Source organism: Mercenaria mercenaria, chromosome 12, assembly GCF_021730395.1.
Source record: "Mercenaria mercenaria strain notata chromosome 12, MADL_Memer_1, whole genome shotgun sequence".
NCBI classification, from domain to species: domain Eukaryota; kingdom Metazoa; phylum Mollusca; class Bivalvia; order Venerida; family Veneridae; genus Mercenaria; species Mercenaria mercenaria.
In genome coordinates, this window is record NC_069372.1 from 31,669,947 (window position 1) to 31,692,113 (window position 22,167).

General features: G+C 37.0%; 1 protein-coding gene across 2 annotated transcripts in view; it reads right to left on the reverse strand.

The window, feature by feature from the left end:
* Positions 1-621: 621 nt before the first annotated feature.
* The window catches only part of LOC123533603 (notchless protein homolog 1-like), a 154,669-nt gene continuing 133,123 nt past the window's right edge, over positions 622-22,167 (reverse strand). For both annotated transcript variants that reach the window (XM_045315317.2, XM_045315319.2), the window contains exons 9-13: positions 21,292-21,338; positions 11,441-11,643; positions 7,260-7,419; positions 2,567-2,637; positions 622-892 (exon numbers count right to left, since the gene is read on the reverse strand). In XM_045315317.2, the coding sequence (XP_045171252.2) occupies positions 880-892; positions 2,567-2,637; positions 7,260-7,419; positions 11,441-11,643; positions 21,292-21,338 (494 nt within the window). In that variant the 3' untranslated portion in view covers positions 622-879. The remainder of the gene's footprint in view (positions 893-2,566; positions 2,638-7,259; positions 7,420-11,440; positions 11,644-21,291; positions 21,339-22,167) is intronic.

A 22,167-nucleotide genomic window follows, 5' to 3' on the forward strand; every position in this document is an offset into this window, starting at 1 on the left:
GCCTTCTTGTTTATTAATTTGCCCACATATAAATTACAAACACACTGGAGAGATTTTCACGCCTGCTTAGAAAATATTATGCAGAATTATTCCTTTGTGACCTTGCAAAATTGTCCCTGTTTCAGAATTCAGAGTTTCTTGTATTCAGAGTGCCTTTTCATACTGAACTAAAGCTATCACTGAAAGCGAGTCCTACATCTTTAAAGTCTTGTCTCAAATGACTTTTGCCAAAAAGAAGCTACTTCAAGTTTCTTCATTGGAGTCATATTTATTGTCTTACATGTACAAAATGTGAAAAAATTAAGTCCAAAAAAAAGAGATGTATCTCTAAAAATTGTTCAAGATAGAGTTGGTGCCTGAGTGACTCAAAGGAACAATAGGCATCTTCCACTAATGGAAAGTTTGTGTTAAGTTTGAGAACTGTTGTCGTTAGACTTTCCGACTTACAGTCTGGAAACCAAGTTAGTTTGGGTACCCGGGATCTTGAACTTTCAACCACTGATCCAAAAAACAACAGGGATCTTCCTCTAGTGGCTAGTAATCATTGTGTAAAGTTTGAAAGTGGTGGCTATCAAATTATCTAGAGGGTCTTGAAGCCAAAAAGGTTGACAAACAATGTAGTCACATAACAGGTTGTGTCATCTCAAAAATGCCAGCTGAAAATGACAAGACTATTTCAATGTTTCAGTTTTTGACATGGTACAAATTATTCTCAATTTTGCCGTTTGTATGTTTGTTATTTGCATTTGAAGTCACACCACCAGAACTAAAGTCATTTAACAGCTTTCAGATGCTGACTGTAAAATAAGTTGATGTAAACTGAAAGTTCAGCGTAGTAACATCCGGGCCTTTATTGCATCTACAAAAGTCTATTCCCCTTCACTTTCTCCATCTGAAATAAAAATCAATTGTAACATTAGCTTACAATAATCTTAAACCTCTGTTTACAGAGTAATCACTGTCACCACAATTCTTCTGTAACAGATGAAGCTTTTATACCATTATTTTTTCTTAGAGCTCCAATATGGTGATCTACTTAAGGGCTGATTTGTATTTAAATACAAAATAAATACAGTCCAACACAGTATTTATAGCAAATGTTTTGCACATTACAATCTGTAAGCAGTAATTTGAGTGATAAAAAGATAAACATGTCAGAACGGTGTGTATAAGCTTTCCTAAGTAACTTTTCCATAAAAGCATGACAGAATGACAGAAAAGAACCGTTTTTAGCTCTTCTGATTTTTTGGAGAAAAAAAAAAGATGAGTTATTGTCATCACTTGGTCAGCGTCAGGGTTGCCAGGTTAAGTTTTATGTTAAGGTCAACTTTTCTCCTAAACTATCAAAGCTATTGCTTTAAAACTTGCAACACTTGTTCATCATCATAAGCTGACTCTGTACAGCAAGAAACATAACTCCATCCTGCATGGCCCCTTTTGGACTTAGAAAATATCATAAAAACACATGGGTAGGACAATATTTCTATTATACAGAGACAAAAAGATCTGACGAGCATCTACACCCGCAAGGCGGAGCTCTTGTTCTATCTTTATCTCTGGAAGCCCCTAAAAGGGGACAAGCTGATCAAATTGATCAATGCCAGGATGCTACTGAATAAGTATGGTGTAATTCTGACCAGTAGTTTCACAAGAGATGTTTAAGTAAAAATGTTCAGCAGGATAATGGAAGCAGGACCATTAATTTTATCTCTACTAATATCTCACCCTGAAACAAGTTTAAATGAGCTAAAAAGGGCCGAGTACAAATAGGGGCATAATTTCACCAAAATGAATCAAGGGCTATGACACCTTTGTCATTCATTTGATATTAACATGGCACAGAAGAGTTTTATGATTTAGCACACAACTGCTTTCATCCAACTGTTTTGTTTGCAATATGAATGCGCGTCTGCATCTAAAGTTACCAGCTGCTTGTAATTGTAACTTGTGCATGTGTTATTTCCTGCTGAGAAACGTGTAATGTGAATTGGGTAATAATGCATCGAATGCAAATCTAGCAATTAAATTATAATATTTAACAGTCCCAAAGTAGTAGTAGTTTACTACATGTCAGTAAATATAAACATTGCAGAGCGGGGCAGAAAAAATTCAAGTAACAATCGCAACATAGTGCGGTTGGCATGTGACGCTATGTCAAACTTCTATTTTTAGTATCTACTAGTATCTACTTTTAATTTGACGAGCATGTCGTAAACAAACCACGGGTAAATGTCTGAATGAAGTAGTCGGTTTTGTTCCGACGCATACCTATATATTTATTGTTGATGGAGCCTCCATAAACTACATGAAAGCTGCAGGTCAGTACTGCCACATGCACACAACTATGGACCAGATCGGACGGTTATGGTGTCTCTTTTGCCGACATTGAGTACAATTTACATTACTGTGGGCATAATTTGTTCGTTGGGACTTAATTTCGTGGTTGAGCTGAATGAACTTTTAGCAAGGCGTCCAACATGATGTCAATGCCGGGAGTATCGCAATAGCTTTGGTGCCTTAAAAGTGTGTACTTCCCCTCATCATATAACTGATAAGATGAACTTACATTTTCAGAACCTTGTCTTTTCCACCACTAACAACCCTCTGTCCATCTGGACTCCAGTCTACCGCATATACCTGTAAATATTTTAGATAAAACAACAATGATATTCTGTAACTGTGGTGTCAGTTTGTAAAACTTTACATACTAATTAATTTCATTGCCTAAACAAGGAGCTGCGTTTTTAAAATGCAAAATCATGCCCCTGAGTATATGGCCAAAGAAGTTGTTTTTTGAGGTTTTAAGTTTAAGGTGAAGATAATGCAAAGGTCAAGGTAACTTACATATAGGTCTTGCCACAATTATTGAGTGTGCATATGAACTAAATTGTATCATTTATGTGGGCTGTAGGACCAAAAAGGTTGTTTATTAAGGTTTTAAGCTTGAAGGTCATATGAGGGTCAGTTTGTAGGTCTTGCTACAAGGAATGTTGGTTAATGTGGGCTGCAGGCCATCAGGTTTGTACGGATGAAGGTCAAGGTCATAAATATTGGTCAGTTTGTAAGTCTTGCCACAAGGATTGTTGAGTGTGAGTATAAACTAAATCTGTTCACTGATGTGGGATGTAGGCGATCTGGTTTGTACACATGATTAAGATAAAGGTCAGTTTGTAGGTCTTGCCTTAACGTTTGTTAAGTGTGAGCATGAACTAAATTGGGTCTTTTTTGAGGGCTGTAGGACCAAAAATTTTGTTAATTAAAATTTGAAGGTGAAGGTCATGAGGGTCAAGGTAATTTATATATAGATCAGTTTGTAGGTCTTGCCACAAGGGTTGTTGAGTGTGAGTATGAACTAAATCAGGTCATTAATGTGGGCTATAGGCAATCTGGTTCAAACTGACGTTCCTACATATGGATACTTATGTGGCTACTCTTTTGTTCTCTCTATTGTTCTTTTAGCCATGTAAGAGAAAAATAGCCACATAAAAGCCTTATGGAATGAATGACATCAAAGAAAAAGTACAGTTACCTATTGTTCCTATAGCCACCTAAGTATGCAAATGTGAGCTCGGACAGACAAATAGACAGACGGATAGACAAATTGAATTGCTATATGCCAAGGGGCATAAATACTTTCATTTGATAATGTCAAAAAGAACAATGTCATTAAAAAGACTATAGCCCAGCAATGAAAGTGGCATAATTATATAATCTTAGACGATTTTTATAAAACATGAATAACATTTGTTTAATTTTGGCAAAGGACAAGTTTTAAACTATTGCCAAGTAATCATTCTCCTGCTGGAATGAGTTTTGTTGCTATAGCACCCATACCAAGGTTAACCATTATATGAAGCTGGATAATAGTAAGGGCAGCAGTTAAGGTGAAACTGAGCGGCTTGCCATAAAACTTTTAATTTGAATGCAACAGCAACAGGGCAAGTTCAACATTGAATTCTTTGAATAGTCAAGCTTAAAATAAGAGATTAAGCAGAAACTGTTTTTGTATTAACAATTACTTTTAGTATGACCTTTACCTTTGACCCATTCACTTCAAAATCTATATGGGTCATAAAAAGCCATTAGCCATTAGTTCATATGAAGTTTGAGGATCATAGGCCAAAGCATTCTTAAGTTATTGAGTGGAAATAAATTTTATACAACAGTTATGACCTTGACCTTTGTCTCATAAATCAATAGGGATCATCTACTGCTCACAGGCAATATGCCTGCAAAGTCTGTGGGCCGCAAGTCAAATTCTTATCGAACGAACACTGTTTGTAAAGCACATATATGTCCCCCATAATGGCCTGTCTGAGGCAAGTGGATATGTAATATTGTATGCTGTGACCTTGACCTTTGTCCAAATAATCTCAAAAACATGAGGGGTCATACAGCTAAACATCATAATAATAAAGCATTCTTTAATTATTGAGCTGAAAGTCTAGAGGTCACTGTGACCTTGACTTTTGACCTACTGAAGGGCCATTTACTAATCACAGGCAATCATCCATTAAAGTTTGACAACTGTAGGTCAATGTGTTTTTTAGTTACTGAGTAAAATTGTTTTCAACCTAGTGGACCCTGTGACCTTGACTTTAGACCTACTAACACCCAAAGCAATATGATTCTTTTACTAACCACAGGCAATCATCCTATGGAATTTGACAACTATAGGCCAGTGTTCTTTACTTAATGTGCAGAAACCAATTTTAAGTCTCAAGGTCACAGTGTTTGACTTTTGGCCTATGACCATACACATTCATCCTATGAAGTTTAAAGGCAGTAGGCCCAAGCATTCTTAAGTTACTGAACAGAAACCATTTTTAATCTCAAGGTCAATGTGACCAGAACTTTTGGCCTACTGACCCCCTAAAGCAAATGTTGTCATCTACTGACCACAGGCAATCATCCTATCAAGTTTTAAAACCATAGGGCAAAGCTTTTATTACTCCCTGAGCAAAAACCTTTTTCAGTCTCAATGTCACTGTGACCTTGACCTTTGACCTACAGACCCCCGAAGCAACAGGATTCTTCTACTGACCACAGCAATCATCCTATGAAGTTTGACAATAATTATTGTAAGTTTTGTGCTTTAGTTATTGTGTGGAAGCTGTTTTCTGTCTCAAGTCACTGTAACCTTTACCTTTGACCTACTGATCCTAAAATTAATAGGGTTCATCTACTGACCACAAATAATCATCCTATGAAGTTTGATGATTGTAAGACCAAGTAATCTCTAGTTACTGATCAGACACCAAATGGACTACCAACCTAGTCACAGGCAAACAATGAGCAAAACGATACAACCCTCTGTGTCAAAGGGGTGAGTGGGGTATAAATATATTTGACCTACTGACTCCCTAAACAATAGGGATTCAAATTAAAACATCCTGGCCGGAAAGCATTCTTAAGTTAATGATTTGAAACTGTTTTAAATCTCGAGGTCAGTGTGACCTTAAACCTTAGAACAGCAGACACCAAAAACAATAGTCATCAAGTAACAGCAGGCAATTATCCATGAAGTTTGACTGTAGATCCAATGTATCTCTAGTTACTGATGGGACAAACATTGCGCAAAACAATATACTCCCTTTTCTTTGAAGTTGGATAGACATCCCTCTTCTTTGAAATGGTACGGGGTGCATAAAAACATCATCAGCTTGCCAAGGAATATCAAAGAGAAGTAAGGTCCCTTTAAAGTGTGCTAATAAATATCAAAGAGAAGTTATCTTCCTTTTACACTGACAAAAGACACTTCACCATATAACTGTATCAGCATGTCAAAGAAGATTAAAGGACTGAGATATCCCTTTCACAAAGACAAAAGACATTTTACCTAAATACATGTCAAAGAAGATCATAGGGCAGCTATATCTCTTTCACAATAAACAAGAGATCACAGAGTGATCTTGGCGCCCACCAGTGAGCCATTTTTGAATGTTCCAAATTTCAAGACTAGCTCAAGGTCAAAATCAAGGTCAAAGTTCATTTCAGTACACAAAACTGTGCATGTGGTCTATGCATGTGATCCAAATTTGAAAGCTGTAGCTTGAGAAAAGTGAAAGTAGGTCACTAGATCAATTTCAAGGTCAAAGTTCATTTTGGTACACAAGACTATGCAAGTGCTTCAAATTTGAAGACTGTAGCTTGAGAAATGTGAAAGTAGGTACTAGGTAAAAATAAAGGTCAAATTTCAATTCAGAACACAAAACTATCCAAGTGTTCCAAATTTGAAGCATGTAGCTTCAGAAATGTGAAAGTAGGTCACTAGGTCAATCTCAAGATCAAAGTTCGTTTCGGTACATAAAACTATGCAAGTAGTCAAAATTGAAGGCTGTAGCTTGAGAAATGTAAAAGTAGGTCACTAGGTCAAAATTAAAGTCAAATTTCATTTCGGAACACAAAACTATGCAAATCTGAAGCCTGTACTTCAAAAATGTGAAAGTAGGTCACTATGTCAATGTCAAGGTCAAAGTTTGTTTTGGTACACAAATCTATGCATGTGGTCCAAATTTGAAGGCTGTAGCTACAGAAATGTGAAAGTAGGTCACTAGGTCAAGATCAAGGTCAACTCATGTCAAGGTTCATCTTGCCACTCAAAACTATACATGTGGTCTAAATTTGAATGTTGTAGGTTATGGACAAGAAGAATTAAAAAGTTTTTCCCTATATAACCATGTGACCCCCGGGGCGGGGCCATATTTGACCCTAGGGGATAATTTGAACAAACTTGGTAGAGAACCACTAGATGATGCTACATTACAAACATCAAAGCTCTAGGCTTTGTGGTTTGGACAAGAGGTTTTTCAAACTTTTTCCATATATAAGTCTATGTAAATCATGTAACCCCTAGGGTGGGGTTATATTTCACCCTAGGGGAATAATTTGAACAATATTAATAGAGGACCACTAGGTGATGTCACATACAAAATATCAAAGGCCTAGACCCTGTGGTTTTGAACAAGAAGTGTTTCAAAGTTTTTCCCTATATAAATCTATGTAAATTATGAAAATAAACAAAGGGCCATTACTCACTCAAAAATTGTTGAACCAGTCTGATTTTCAGGGGGACACAACTAGGGTACCAATACATCATTCTGACAAAGTTTGGTCAAAATTCCCCCCCCCCCCCCCCCCCAGTAGTTTCTGAGGAGATGCGATAACGAGAAATTGTTAACGGACGGACAGACGGACGGATGGACCACGGACGCAGAGTGATTTGAACATCTGATGATGGTGGGCTAAAAAGACTATACCTCATCAGCATGTCCAGGAAGATCAAACAGAAGTTTTTTAGATTTCACTTCCCACACTTTCAATGTGGAATCTGAGCTGCCACTACATAACAGTCTGCTATCTGCCGACCATGACACCTGGTATACACGACTCACATGCCCACGCAATGTTGTCAAAAATCTGAAATAGTTTTTTTAATTCATGTACATGTCATTCCCCATTGTGCATCACTTTATTATTTTCTCTAAATTGATGACACTGTTTACTGTAGGGCCTGTACTAGTTATGAGACATCATGTATGTCAATAAGTTTTTTACATTCTATTGTTTTACAGAAGGTTCCATCACAAATACTGATATTAACAGGGTGTTAACATTATTTTGAAGTCTGGGTTATTCTGGGGGTTTTTTCTGGAATCTTTTTTATTCTAAGTGATACACAAAAGTGCTGGAATCTTCAATGATGATTTAAATAGGAATCTGTTTGAGGATAGGTAGAACCTAAGCAAAATCTTATTGAAAAACTTTTCTGTATTTCTTAATAACAAAATATTACCAGTTTTGATATTAAACATTTAACCTCTTTCCAGTAACATTGTGGATTCAAAAACTCATCTTTAAAGAGAGGATTCTTTGGATATACTAAATTCAGTTTGGATTGTGTGAAGTATTTGAAATTAATACGGATTGGATTTAAATTTGACCAGGACAGGATTTGGACTATTTTTGCATGTAAGATTTGACTTTACGGCTAGTTAACATTTTAAAGGTATTTGAATTGTTACTTTTCAAAATAAATTTTGTTATTGATAATAGTTGCTGGTTTGTTTTTCTGTTACCTTCAGTATTCAAGCAATTGATAGCCTTTGACGTAACAATGTACATGAAAGAAGTTGCTTCGGGTATTATCAGATTAAGGAAATAAGTAGGAGTAGTCCATTAACTACTAAATGACATTAGTATATTGTTTAAAATAAGTAGATATTTTTCACTGTCTAAAAATAATTACAATCCAACTTTATTTGCTTGAAGCTGACTGACCAATGGAAATTTTGTTTGAGAGAGAAGCAAGTCCTAGTCATAGTTAGTTTTCAAAGATAATTATGCTAAAGTTACCAAAAAGGAGTACACAGGCATAAAGGGTTTATTAAAGTTTTAAATCAATCCTACAAAAATCTTTGATTATGCTGACAATGCTGATGTATGTTAACCTTTAGCATGCTGGCGGCAAGTGATTCTGCCTTTGTGACCAGTGCAAACCGAGATCAGCCTGACCATCCGTGCAGTCTGATCATGATCTGCACCGTTTGCCGTTCAGTCAGTATCTATTTGATAAGCACCTCTTTTAACAGTTAATGGTACTGTCCAAATTAAAATATGGACAAGTTCATTATAGAAATTTAGTAAGGGTAAGGGTTAAACAAGAGCACCACCTTGTGGGTGCTGATGCTCATCTGATTTTTTTGTATAATAGAAATATTGTCCTACCCATGATTTTCTAAGTCTAAAAAGGGCCATCATTCTTGCAAAAAGCAGGATAGAGTTATGTTTCTTGAAGTACAGCGTCCACTTATGATGGTGAAAAGCTGTTGCAAGTTTTAAAGCAATAGCTTTGATAGTTTATGAGAAAAGCTGACTTAAACATAATACTCAACCAAGAAAACTGATTTTCTAAGTCCAAAAGGGGCAATAATTATTGCAAAAAGCAGGATGGAGTTATGTTTCTTGATGTACAGGGTCAGCTTATGATGATGAACAAGTGTTGCAAGTTTCAAAGCAATAGCTTTGATAGTTTAAGAGAAAAAGTTGACCTAAACATAAAACTTAACCAAAAAATCTGATATTTTCTAAGTCCAAAAGGGGCCATTAATCTTGCAAAAAGCAGGATGGAGTTATGTTTCTTGATGTACATGGTCAGCTTATGATGGTGAACAAGTGTTGCAAGTTTTAAAGCAATAGCTTTGATAGTTTAGGAGAAAAGCTGACCTAAACATAAAACTTACCCAAGAAAACTGATTTTTTAAGTCCAAAAGAGGCAATAATTCTTGCAAAAAGCAGGATGGAGTTATGTTTCTTGATGTACAGGGTCAGCTTATGATGGTGAACAAGTGTTGCAAGTTTCAAAGCAATAGCTTTGATAGTTTAGGAGAAAAGTTGACCTAAACATAAAACTTAACCAAGAAATCCGATATTTTCTAAGTACAAAAGGGGCCATAAATCTTGCAAAAAGCAGAATGGAGTTATGTTTCTTGCTGAACAGGGTCATCTTCTGATGGTGAGAAAGTCTTGCAAGTTTCAAAGCAATAGCTTTGATAGTTTAGGAGAAAAGCTTGCCTAAACATAAAACTTAACCAAGAAATCTGATTTTCTAAGTCCAAAAGGGGCAATAATTCTTGAAAAAAGCATGACAGAGTTACAATTCTTGATGTACAGGGTCAGCTTATGATGGTGAACAAGTGTTGCAAGTTTCAAAGCAATAGCTTTGATAGTTCAGGAGAAAAGTTGACCTAAACATAAAACTTAACCAAGAAATCTGATATTTTCAAAGTCCAAAAGGGGCCATAATTCTTGCAAAAAGCAGGATGGAGTTATGTATCTTGCTGTACAGGGTCAGCTATTGATGGTGAACAAGTGTTCCAAGTTTCAAAGCAATACCTTTGATAGTTTAGGAGAAAAGCTGACCTAAACATAAAACTTAACCAGGCAACGCTGACGCAGACGCCGACGCCGACACCAATCAAGTGATGACAATAACTCATCATTTTTTTTTTAAAAATCAGATGAGCTAAAAACAGCCCTATTTTTAGAATATCATAAAGTTACAAACTAAAGCTCATGTATAGACTAACATCTACGATGTATTCACATTTCTAACAATGTATACATCGGGCACTTATATACAAACACAGTAGGCCTTTCTAGATTATTTTAAATCAACCTATTAAAACAATTGCTTTGGATCAGTTCTGACTTAAATTGGTTTGCTCAAATAGGATTGCTAAAAATTTATCTTTGCTCCAACTCAATTCTCTGGTCAGGTTTTAATGGAGAAGTTGCTTATCATACTCTAAAGACACAAGGACAACAAATGAACAGCTGTTTTTTTTAATCACTCCACCTCTCATTTGTGTAAAGACAGTTGTGAGTATGCAAGAATTTACTTAAACTTAACTAACAGTAAGGTATGTAAGGAAATGTTAATCTCAGGTTCTTCAACAGTTGCTAAAACTTACCTTACTGTTAGGTATGTAAGGAAATATTAATCTCAATTCTTCAACAGCTACTAAAACTTATCTTGCACTTAGGTATGAAAGGAAATGTTAATATCATTTGTTCAACAGCTGCTAAAACATAGCTAACTGTTAGGTATGAAAGGAAGTGTTAATCTCAGTTCTTTAATAGTTACTAAAATTATCTAACAGTTAGGTATGAAAGAAAGTGTTAATCTTTAATCTCAGTTCTTCAACAGTTACTAAAACCTATCTTACAGTTACCGGTAGGTATGTAAGGAAATGTTAATCTCAGTTCTTCAACAGCTACTAAAACTTATCTAGCAGTTGGGTATAAAAGGAAATGTTAATCTCAGTTCTTCAACAGCTACTAAAACTTGTCTAGCAGTTAGGTATAAAAGGAAATGTTAATCTCAGTTCTTCAACAGCTACTAAAACTTATCTAGCAGTTAGGTATAAAAGGAAATGTTAATCTCAGTTCTTCAACAGCTACTAAAACTTACCTTACACTTAGGTATAAAAGGAAATGTTAATCTCAGTTCTTCAACAGCTACTAAAACTTACCTTACACTTAGGTATAAAAGGAAATGTTAATCTCAGTTCTTCAACAGCTACTAAAACTTACCTTACACTTAGGTATAAAAGGAAATGTTAATCTCAGTTCTTCAACAGCTACTAAAACTTACCTTACACTTAGGTATAAAAGGAAATGTTAATCTCAGTTCTTCAACAGCTGCTAAAACTTAGCTAACTGTTAGGTATGAAAGGAAGTGTTTATCTCAGTTCTTCAATAGTTACTAAAATTATCTAACAGTTAGGTATGAAAGAAAGTGTTAATCTTTAATCTCAGTTCTTCAACAGTTACTAAAACCTATTTAACAGTTAGTTATGTAAGGAATCTTCAACAGCTACTAAAACTTATCTAGCAATTAAGTATGTAAGGAAATGTTAATCTCGGTTCTTCAACTTACTTCCCTGTTCGTCCATCCCATAGTTTTACTGATTTATCAAATGAAGCACTAGCAAGTAACCGAGTGTCTGGAGAGAACCGTACATCATTTATAAGTTGCTGGTGTCCCGTCATTCTTGCTACCGGTTTCTTATCTTTCTCTGGTGACCATAGAAACAGTGTGAAATCGTCTGAGCCAGAAACAAGCCGCTCGGGTCCAGCACCCTTTCATAGAAAATAAAACTAGAATTGTGTGCATAGGACATGAATGCCCAACATATTGTGCCATCCTCTATATAGCAACTAGAAATGTGTCCATGGGACACAGATGCCCCCACTACATGATAAAGGACACAGATCAACTTTGGGAAAACAATATGTTGCTATTTAAAGAAAAATGCAAAAAAATAACCATATATAATGTACATATAAACATATATGCTTTCTTGAGATTTTTAGATACCTGTCCATCACCGCATTTTAATGTTGCTTGAACTCAACGATGACTATGCTGTGGTCTGAGAAGTATCAGGCATGAAGTTCTTGGCTGCTGTATACCATTGCGTACATACACCAGGTCTAATGTAGAAACCCCAGGTGCACAACTGCACATGCTGACCAACATTCCTGTAAACTTTGGTGACTCTAGGTCAAATACTTTTGGAGATACGAACGACACAACATTAAAATGATCAGTTTTTAACTAAGTCAGGGGCCATAACTCCTACACGACTAAATGAATCCGGACGTGAAACCCCTGATGCACAACTGCACATGCTGACCAACATTCCTGTAAACTTTGGTGACTAGGTCAAATACTTTTGGAGCTATGCGCGACACAACATTAAAATGACCAATTTTTTACTAAGTCAGGGGCCGTAACTCCTACATGACTGAATGAATCCGGATGCGAAACCCCAGGTGCACAACTACACATGCTGACCAACATTCCTGTAAAGTTTTGTGACTCTACGTCAAATACTTTTGGAGCTAGGCGCAACACAACATTCTCGGAAGGACGGACGGACGGACAAGGGCAAATCTATATGCTCCCCCCCCCCAAAAGTGGGGGCATAAAAACTATAAAAATACTCAAAGGAACATTCCTTCCTGTATGGTCATCTGCACATCAACTTGTTCATCTTTGAAAGTTTGAAGCAAATCTGGTCAATAGTTCGGGAGAAGTTGGACACACAAGACTATTGCAAAACTATCAAAGGGCCATAACTGTGGTAAAAATAGCCACAGAAAAAAATCCTTCCTTGTTTGGTCATCTGCACATCTAGCATGTTCATCTGTGAAAGTTTGAAGCAAATCAGGCTTAGAATTTTGTCAATATTCTATATAGCAAAACTATCAAAGGGCCATAACTGCGATAAAAATATTCACAGAAAAAATTCCTTTCCTTTTTGTCATCTGCACATCTAAGCATGTTCATCTGTGAAAGTTTGAAGCAAATCAGGCTAATACTGCGGGAGGGGTAAGACATAGAACATATGTACGTACAGACAGCAGTAAAGCTATATGCCCCCCACATAACTGTGAGGGGGCATAAAAACCAATGGATGCTCCCTGAAATATGATTACTGCATATTAAAAGAACAATTTAAAGAGGCATTAAAACAGAAATACCTCAACCAGTCTGGCGCTATAGTTTACTAATGTTGAATAATTTAAGGACAATAACTCAGTCAAAATCATCCAACCCAGAACATGAAGACAATAAGCGCATCTCCTCTTGGAAGTAAAGCTTCCCATGAAGTTCTGATGACTTCTAAATAGTGGTTGCTGAGGAATATTCCGAACAAGAAATGGTTCTTTAGTATACTATATTGAATACTAAAGGGCAATAAACTCAGTGAAAAGGGCAATAACTCAGTTAAAATCATTCTACCAGAACATGAAGAAAATATGCGTATCTCCTCTTGGAATAAAGCTTCCCATGAAGTTTCAATGAATTCCAGGAGGTGGTATACATATGTATATAATATATGTATATAATAGAAACTTAAAAAAAATTCTTGTATGAAACTGTTGGCCAGATGTAAAAATGATTTCACACAAACTGTCCTTGTGTGACCCTCTAACACGATTATTAAGATTATTTTGATTTGTCTAACAAGGCAGTCTGAAAGACAGCTAAATCCCCCACCACTGCTATGGATAGTGAAAGGGTAAACCTTTGATTTTAGCTGTGACCTTGACCTTGAACTGACATGGCTGACTCATGAATTCTGCACAACGTCTTGATGAGGTGATCATTTGACCCAAGTTTCATGAAAATCCTTCAAGGGGTTTAGGAGATACAGAGCTGAAACCTTTGACCTTCAGTTGTGACCTTGACCTTGAGTTGACATAGCTGACTCATGAGTTCTTGATGAGGTGATCATTTGACCCAAGTTTGATGAAAATCTTTCAAGGGGTTTAGGAGATACAGAGTGGACAGCAAATGGAAGGCTCAAATCTTCGACCCTTAGTTGTGACTTTGACCTTGAGCTGGCATAGTTGACTCATAATTTCTGCACATCGTTCTGATGAGGTAATCATTTGACCCAAGTTTTATAAAATTCCTTCAAGGGGTTTAGGAGATATAGAGCGGACACGAAATGGAAGGCTCAAACCTTTGCCCTTCAGTTGTGACCTTGACCTTGAGCCGACATGGCTGACTCATAAGTTCTGCACATCGCCTTGATGAGGTGATCGTTTGACCCAAGTTTGATGAAAATCCTTCAAGGGGTTTAGGAGATATAGAGCGAACACAAAATGGAAGGCTCAAACCTTTGACCCTAAGTTGTGACCTTGACCTTGAGCCGGCATGACTGACTCATGGGTTCTGCACATCGTCTTGATGAGGTGATCATTTGACCCAAGTTTTATAAAATTCCTTCCAGGGGTTTAAGAGATAGAGTGGACACAAAATGGAAGGCTCAAACCTTTGACCCTGAGTTGTGACCTTGACCTTGAAGTGGTATGGCTGACTCATGGGTTCTGCACATCGTCTTGATAAGGTGATCATTTGACCCAAGTTTGATGAAAATCCTTCAAGGGGTTTAGGAGATATGGAGCGGACACGAAAGTGTTACGAACGGAAGGACGGACGGACGGAAGGACGGACGCAGACCATTCCTATAATCCCTCCGCCATGGCGGGGGATTAAAAACATGGCTGCAAGTGGGTGTGGCATATATAACCCTAACCCTATATATATAGCGATTTTGTAAAAGATTCAGGACTAATTGAGCTACAAAGCAATGAGTCCAGACTCGATGATGACAACAGTGACCCCAACAGCTCACACTGAGCTTCACTCAGTTGAACTAGCCTAAGACAGATTTCAATATTAATGCACTGTGTCAACCTTTTTAATACCCTGGATAAACATATTAAAATAAAACAATGATTGAAACTGTGTTCAAAATTCATTATTTGGTATAGAAACATTATTATGTAACACCCGTTACTTGGAGTAATATAATTTCATTTCGGAGGCATTATGTTACTGTGGTGTTTGTTTATCTGTACACTGTATAGTGATTTACTGCAGAAATACATTAGAGCTGCAATGAATGGTGAGAAATCATACCGAGAACCAATCAGAAGTGATGTTATAAAATGACTATCCAGTACGAGGGTAAAGTCTGCGGCAAATGGCCTAATATTTAAAGGGCAAAAGGGTATCATTCCAAGGTCAGAATGCTTTGACATGATAAAAGCTGTCCGAGATAACAGCCATCAGTGCTGCCACCAAGCAACGTGGCATGCCAGAGATATCATGTTCTGGCCAGGTATGAATAATCAAATATTAAAATACTTGCAAGCATGCTCGTTATGTGAGAAATACCACCCTGCAAACCCAAAAGAGCCACTCCTTCCCCATGAGGTGCCCCTGAGGCCGTGGCAAAACGTAACATGTGACATTTTCGTATTTGATAACAAACAGTAACTAATTACTGTATGGGCATTATGCAGATTCTTCGAAATCGAGTTATACCAGACACCAAAAGTAACACGGTGATTTGCAAATTAAGGTACACTTCAGTCGGTTTAGCATACCTGAACAACTTCAATCTGACAATGGACCACAATTCACATTTGAGCCATTTAGCAATTGAGACTAGCATTTTACGCATGTCGCATCAAGCCCGCATCACCAAAGTTCAAATGGACTGAGTGAGATATACCTTAAATTTGCAAAACGCACACTGCAAAAAGCAAGGGATGTTAACTGTGGCCCCTACTTGCCCCTTCTCGAACAGAAATTCCCCATTACCTGCCCTTGGTTATAGCCCAAGCCAACTCTTACAAGGACGTAGGTCAAGATCAATTCTCCCAGTGACCCATGAACAGTTATCTCCAAAGCCTGTCAATGCAAAGAAAGCTCGGGAAAATACCCTTACAGAAGCAAGCCTCTGTGGCGTACATGCTGCGTATTTGCTGTGTATATGCCGCGAACACAGTAGTACGCCAGAGGAGTACATTTTACATACACCGCATGCCGCGTACATGCCGCGTACTATTTCGACGAGTACACAGCATGTACGCAGGAGGTCACTAGTACACTTCAAGTACGCAGCACAGACTCTGAAAATTTAAGGAGTACACTGCATGTACGCAGGAGGGACTTGTACAAGAAAGCAGTACACTGCATGTACACCGCAGATACTTTGAAATTTGTGCAGTACACTTCATATACGCGGGAAAGACTTGTACAATTTCTTTTGGCATTTATACTTAGTTTTTTTTTTATAAGTTAAAGTCGGAAGTAAACTTCATATATGCGGGAGGGACTTGTTCATTTTCTTTTGGTGTTTATACTTTGAATTTTTTAGGTAAAAGTCTGAAGTACACTTCATGCAGGAAGGATTTGTACATTTTTTTTTTTTTTTTGGAAGCAAGAACTTGATTTCCGTGTAACTTTTATCTTAATAGCATAGAATAGTTCAGATTACCGGTATTCTGAACAATGAAAATTTGCCAAACTATTTGCAATGTTCATTTGTGAAGCTTACATCTTAGTGATTTCTGAGCTGCACCTTGCATGCAGTGTAAAAATATATTCTTTTTCATTTTGAATTAATCCTGGAGCTTTCTAACTTGGATAATTGAAAAGCCTTATTTGAACTTTGTTGCATTACATTTTGTAATACATGAAATAATTACCAAATAATGCCTCAATCAGAAGAATTAATAGCTCTCACTGTTATTTGAATACTCTTAAGCAAAACACCATTCTATCATGTTTTATAAAGGCTTTAATGCTCATTATGTTAACTCATTAAGGCCTCACCAAATTAAAAAGTTATTCATCGGATTTGCCGCTCATATATTTTCAGAACGTTTTTGGCTAATTGCGCTCGCCCCATTGGAAAAAATCAATCCAAAATTTTTTGGTGCGCTACTTTTACGGACGTAAAAGTGTATAAATGCTTATATAATTCCAGTCCTAGATTGTTCTCAGATGGATTTTAATCAAAATAAATACATACTACGCACACATCGTCTATAATAAATCATAACACTTATATTTAGTTGCATTAAAGTTGTTTCCCCTTGATGCAGTTACGCCATTTTCTTCAAATGTTTACCAAATTACATGCTACAAAAATTGATTTATTTCATTGAAAAGTGGATGGAGAAAAGCATACTAATTTATTTGATAACATCAATCTACATTATTTTGGTAAGGGTAAATACTTATTGATGCATGTCACTTATCTTTTTTCTGTTTTTTTTCTGTCCAAATGATCAGCATTTGCATACGAAAGTTGGTGGGGTAAGGAATTTACATTATCACAGCAGTTTCGCCACACGAGTACACAGCATGTATGCAGCAGGAGTACACAGCATGTACGCCACAGGACTCGGGCCAGGAGTACACAGCATGTACGCCGCAGGAGTACACAGCATGTACGCTGCAGGAGTACACAGCATGTACGCCGCAGGGGTAGTACACCGCAAGCTCATTTGCATGTGAAAAGTGTATGTGCCGCGTACATGCTGCGTACTATTTCCCGCATACTAAATTCCTCCAGCGTACATCCTGTGTACTATGTAGTCCACAGCATGTACGCAGCAAGTAGTACGCGGCAGAGCTCATTTGCATGTCAAAAGTGTACTACAAACGTACTATCGGTGTATGTGTGGTGTATATCCTGCGTACTATTGATTTCAGTACACATCATGTACGCATCATATACGCTGTATGTACACAGCAAGAGTACGCAGCAGGCCTTTTTCTTCTGTAAGGGTATGCACAAACAACAAGCAATATTTTATTATGACAGATCCACATGATCACTCCCTTCGGGGGAAATCACATTTCAGAAAACCCCGCAAGAAAAATGGGAACCAGGGAAAGTGCTTGAGCAGCACAACAAAAGGTCATACAAATTTCAGGCGTCCGATGACGTGAGCTACAGGCGCAATCGCATGTTCATTAGAAAGTGTAAATCAAATAATGCAAGGGATTTGCACAAAAATAACACCCACAATAGTTCCCCTTTGGGAATCCCTGATACCGCTTTGTCCAGCATCAAGGAAAAATCTTGAGATGCACTCAACTATGCAACACGATCTGGTCGGAGTGTGAGAAAGTCACTCAGAGCTTTCCCAAGTAGTGATTGGGTAGTGTAAGATCAAATAAACAATCATCATTGATGATAAAGTTTAACTCTCTGAGTCGAGAAACTGCATTGGATACATAGAACATGCATAGAAACTGTTTCAACTTTATTTTTCTTATAATTTACTCTAGTTACTATGTTAGGAACATTATCCTTGATTTATAACAATTTCTTGACATTACACATATATATTAATACTACATTTTCAGTATTCTGTTTAATATGATTTTTTCTGTTTTATTTGTCATAATTTGTTAATGTTGATTTTCTTCAAAACAAAGGGGACGTTACATTTGTTAATGTTAAATGCGCATGCGTGAATGCCCCTACAAATTCTGAGAGTGCCTCCCGCCCTTGTCAGTCGTTGTAGTAAAGAGTATAGAGTAGAATCTTGTGTTGTGTTCTGGACTCTCCCCAGGAACTGTGGACATACTATAAATAACGAAACATGGACATTTGTTAATGTTAAATGCGCATGCGCGAATGCCCCTACAAATTCTGAGAGCGCCTCCCGCCCTTGACAGTCGTTGTAGTAGAGTATAGAGTAGAATCTTGTGTTGTATTCTGGACTCTCCCCAGGAACTGTGGACATACCATAAATAACGAAACATGGACAAAAATGAAATTTAAACCATAAGAAGGAAAAGTGAAATAAATGACTAAACATCTAATGTAAATGACTGTAATTTTATTTACTCCAACTAGTTTCAGACTATATTAGCCGTTCATTAGTCGTTCAAGAAACACGTCTATTTTTTGTGTGCGAATCATTCACCAAGAGTGCCACGATTCCATTAAAGCAGAGTACAAATGGTGTGGAAATTGCGCAATATGAGCTGTGTATTTTCTCTTTTATTAAATATATTTAAATGGTTAAAAGATGATTTTGCTCTCCACACCAAAAATTTCAGAACAGCTTCTTGTCACATTTTGATTCAAAACCATATTCATCAAACAGGAAATGATCTAACAAAATAAGACCTCGCCTCCTTCAGAAATAAGAAAGTTATTGCCATTTTTCAAAAATTATTGTTATCTGATTCAGCTCTGATGCAACATGAATTCAAAACAAGAGCTCTGCAAAGTGGGGTATACACCAGGAAGGAGGAAGTAAAATGGGACAGCTGGGACGTAATATGGTGGTGTCTGGGGTTTTTGGGGTTTTGTGTGGAAGCAGTGATGGAATACTTGGGCACAAAAAAAAAAATGAAAATAAACTTTTCAGGAGGGGCTTAATGTGTGTACTGTTTAATGTGTGTACTGTGTAGGAGGGGCTAGTATTGTCGATTCTTGTACTCTTTAAATCCCATTAGTCCTCCACCTCTGATTCATGTGGGGAAGTTGGCAGTTACTTGGGGAGAACAGGTTTGCACTGGTACAGAATCCAGGAACACTGGTTAGGTTAACTGCCCGCCGTTACATGACTGAAATACTGTTGAAAAACGGCGTTAAACCCAAAACAAACAAACAAACTCTTCAAATCATTTCATCACCATCCACCTTTATTCCCTTCTATGTGTTGCTCTAAACACAAATACAAAGGACAGATTTTAACTTAACTTGTGAGCTTGACCTTTGACCTATGAACCAAGTTCATGCACTCTGCACATCATCTCACTGCCACCTACCCATATGCCAAATTTGAAGTCAATACCTTAAATGTTTGTTAAGTAATGCTCTGGACACAAAATATGATGGACAGATTCAACCTTGCTGAAACCTTGACCTTTGACCTACTTACCTAGTTCATGCACTCCAATACTAAGGTACAAAAATATTTTTTTTTTAAATTGAGAGGGGGTGGGTTAGGGGTCGTGAGTAATGTGGATTGTTGCACTCCCTTAAACACCTCATCACCACCTATATTCCGAGTTTAAACTTGAATACTTTCGTGGATTTTGTGGTTGAATCAATCAACGAAATTTAATCCCAACAAGTAAAATTCCCATTCATTTTACGTTTGAAAGTTAAAATCCACGAATTCATATCCCCATGAAATTGCCGGTTTGAATGAAACCACGAAATTTCATGGCCCTACAATTAAATGATTTTTCAGTACCTTTCTATTATCTGGGCACTTCACTTGTTTGTTCTGTACAAGTAAGACTGTACTTTTTTTGCAGTACTGTCTATGTATACTATCATATGCTACACCAATCTCTGTTTAGATATTTTTGAAGTGATCCTGGTAAGAATTATTTATTCTTTTCATGAAATTATATCATAATTTGTATTGTCTTTTGAATACTGATATTGATACAATTTGTAATTTTATATGTTGATGTTGAACAATTTGTAAAATAGATGTTATCATTTACTTTAGACTTTGTCGATATAGACAGAATAAACGAGAGTTTGAAATCGACAGTGTTGGTTTTAAAGATTACAAACCAAGCCCCAGTTACATGATAATCAAATTTTAATACAGTTCAATATATTCAATGTTGCTATGATGTCTACCACAAACATAGTTTCTACATCTGTTGCACTTTGGCTTTAGGTTGCCGATATCGCAATGCCAATATCCAATGTTGGTTCAATGTCTATGTATGCTTGCTCGTCTGTTTACTGATAGCCGGGATGGATTGTATGCATTTTATTAAGTTTTACTTGGTCTTTTATTTGTGTTCCCTCAGTGCAATCAAGTCTTCAGAAGAAGGGGTATAACAAATAGAGACAAGTTCATCCAGGAATGATACATTCCTAGTTTTGTTATTTATTTATTTATTTTGTTGGATTTAACGTCGCACCGACACATGATAGGTCATATGGTGACTTCCCAGCTTTAATGGTGGAGGAAGACCCCAGGTGCCCCTCCGAGCATTATTTCATCACGAACGGGTACCCGGGTAGAACCACCGACCTTCCGTAAGCCAGCCGGATGACTTCCTCACATGAAGAATTCAAGGCCCTGAGTGAGGCTCGAACCCACATCGATGAGGGGCAAGTGATTTGAAGTCAGCGACCTTAACCACTCGGCCACGGAGGCCCCTCCTAGTTTTGAGAAGATTCCACCAGGGACTCACAAGAAGATATTTCAGTGGTGTTTTTTTCCTCTCTATTTTTAGCTATGGTGACCCCTAAATGCAGTCAAGCAGAAGCAAAGTTAATGAACAAACTTGAGAAAGGTCCATCCAATGATGCTGCAGACCAACCAGTTCATAAGAAGGAAGTTGTTTAAAGGTTTTTTTTATTTTGGTTCAGGTGAGCCCCATTTAACTGACTAAAGTAAGATTATGCAAATACTTACATTAGCATCATTGTATCTCTGCAATGCATTCTGCTGTACTGCTTCACCTGAAAAGACAAACAAGACACTGGACAAGGATGCGACAACATAATTACACTTACTCAAGATCATACAACAAACAAGTAATTTCAATGCAATATTATCCATGTTGAACGGGATAAAGGTTTCACTTTTCAAAAAGCATTTTCTGCCTACAAAAAGCACTCATATTTTCAATATGTTTGTCACTTTGGTCCCAATGTGTCATTCCTTACCTAATTCATTCAGATGTAACAGCTTAAATATTTTTAGTAAAAGTACTTTATTTCTAACAGAAGTTATCGGGTAAAAACATTTAATATTTTAAATGCATATTGTAACAATGACCTTAACCAAAGAAAACCTCCTGGTCCCTGAGCAAGATACCTAAAGTTTAGTGTTAAGTTCTGTCTAATTCCTAACAATTATTTTTTTTCTTTTCATTTTTTAGAAACACTGTTCTAGACCTTCACTAAAGCAACTTAAAATGTATCTGAATTCTAGTCTTCATGAAAGCTGCCTATTCTACCAATTTTGTCGCTATTTCTCATTCCTAACTAAACAAGAGCTCTGCAAAGCAGAACAATATACACCCGTAGTTCTAGATCACAGGAGCGGGAAATTAAATTTAAAGATTTTTTTTTTTGTGAGGTGGGGGGAGAATGTAATGTGGCAGTGGGTGGGGGATTGGGGCATTTTGTGGGGCAGTAGTGATGGAAAACTCAACAAATGGGCCATGATCACTTACCTGAGTTATGCTGCTTGCAGGTACAGTTTTGGCAGATGGTTATGCAAGGAAAATGTCTGTGAAATTATTTTGAAATAGTGCTGGCTAGCCCAATGTTTTCTCATAAGAAT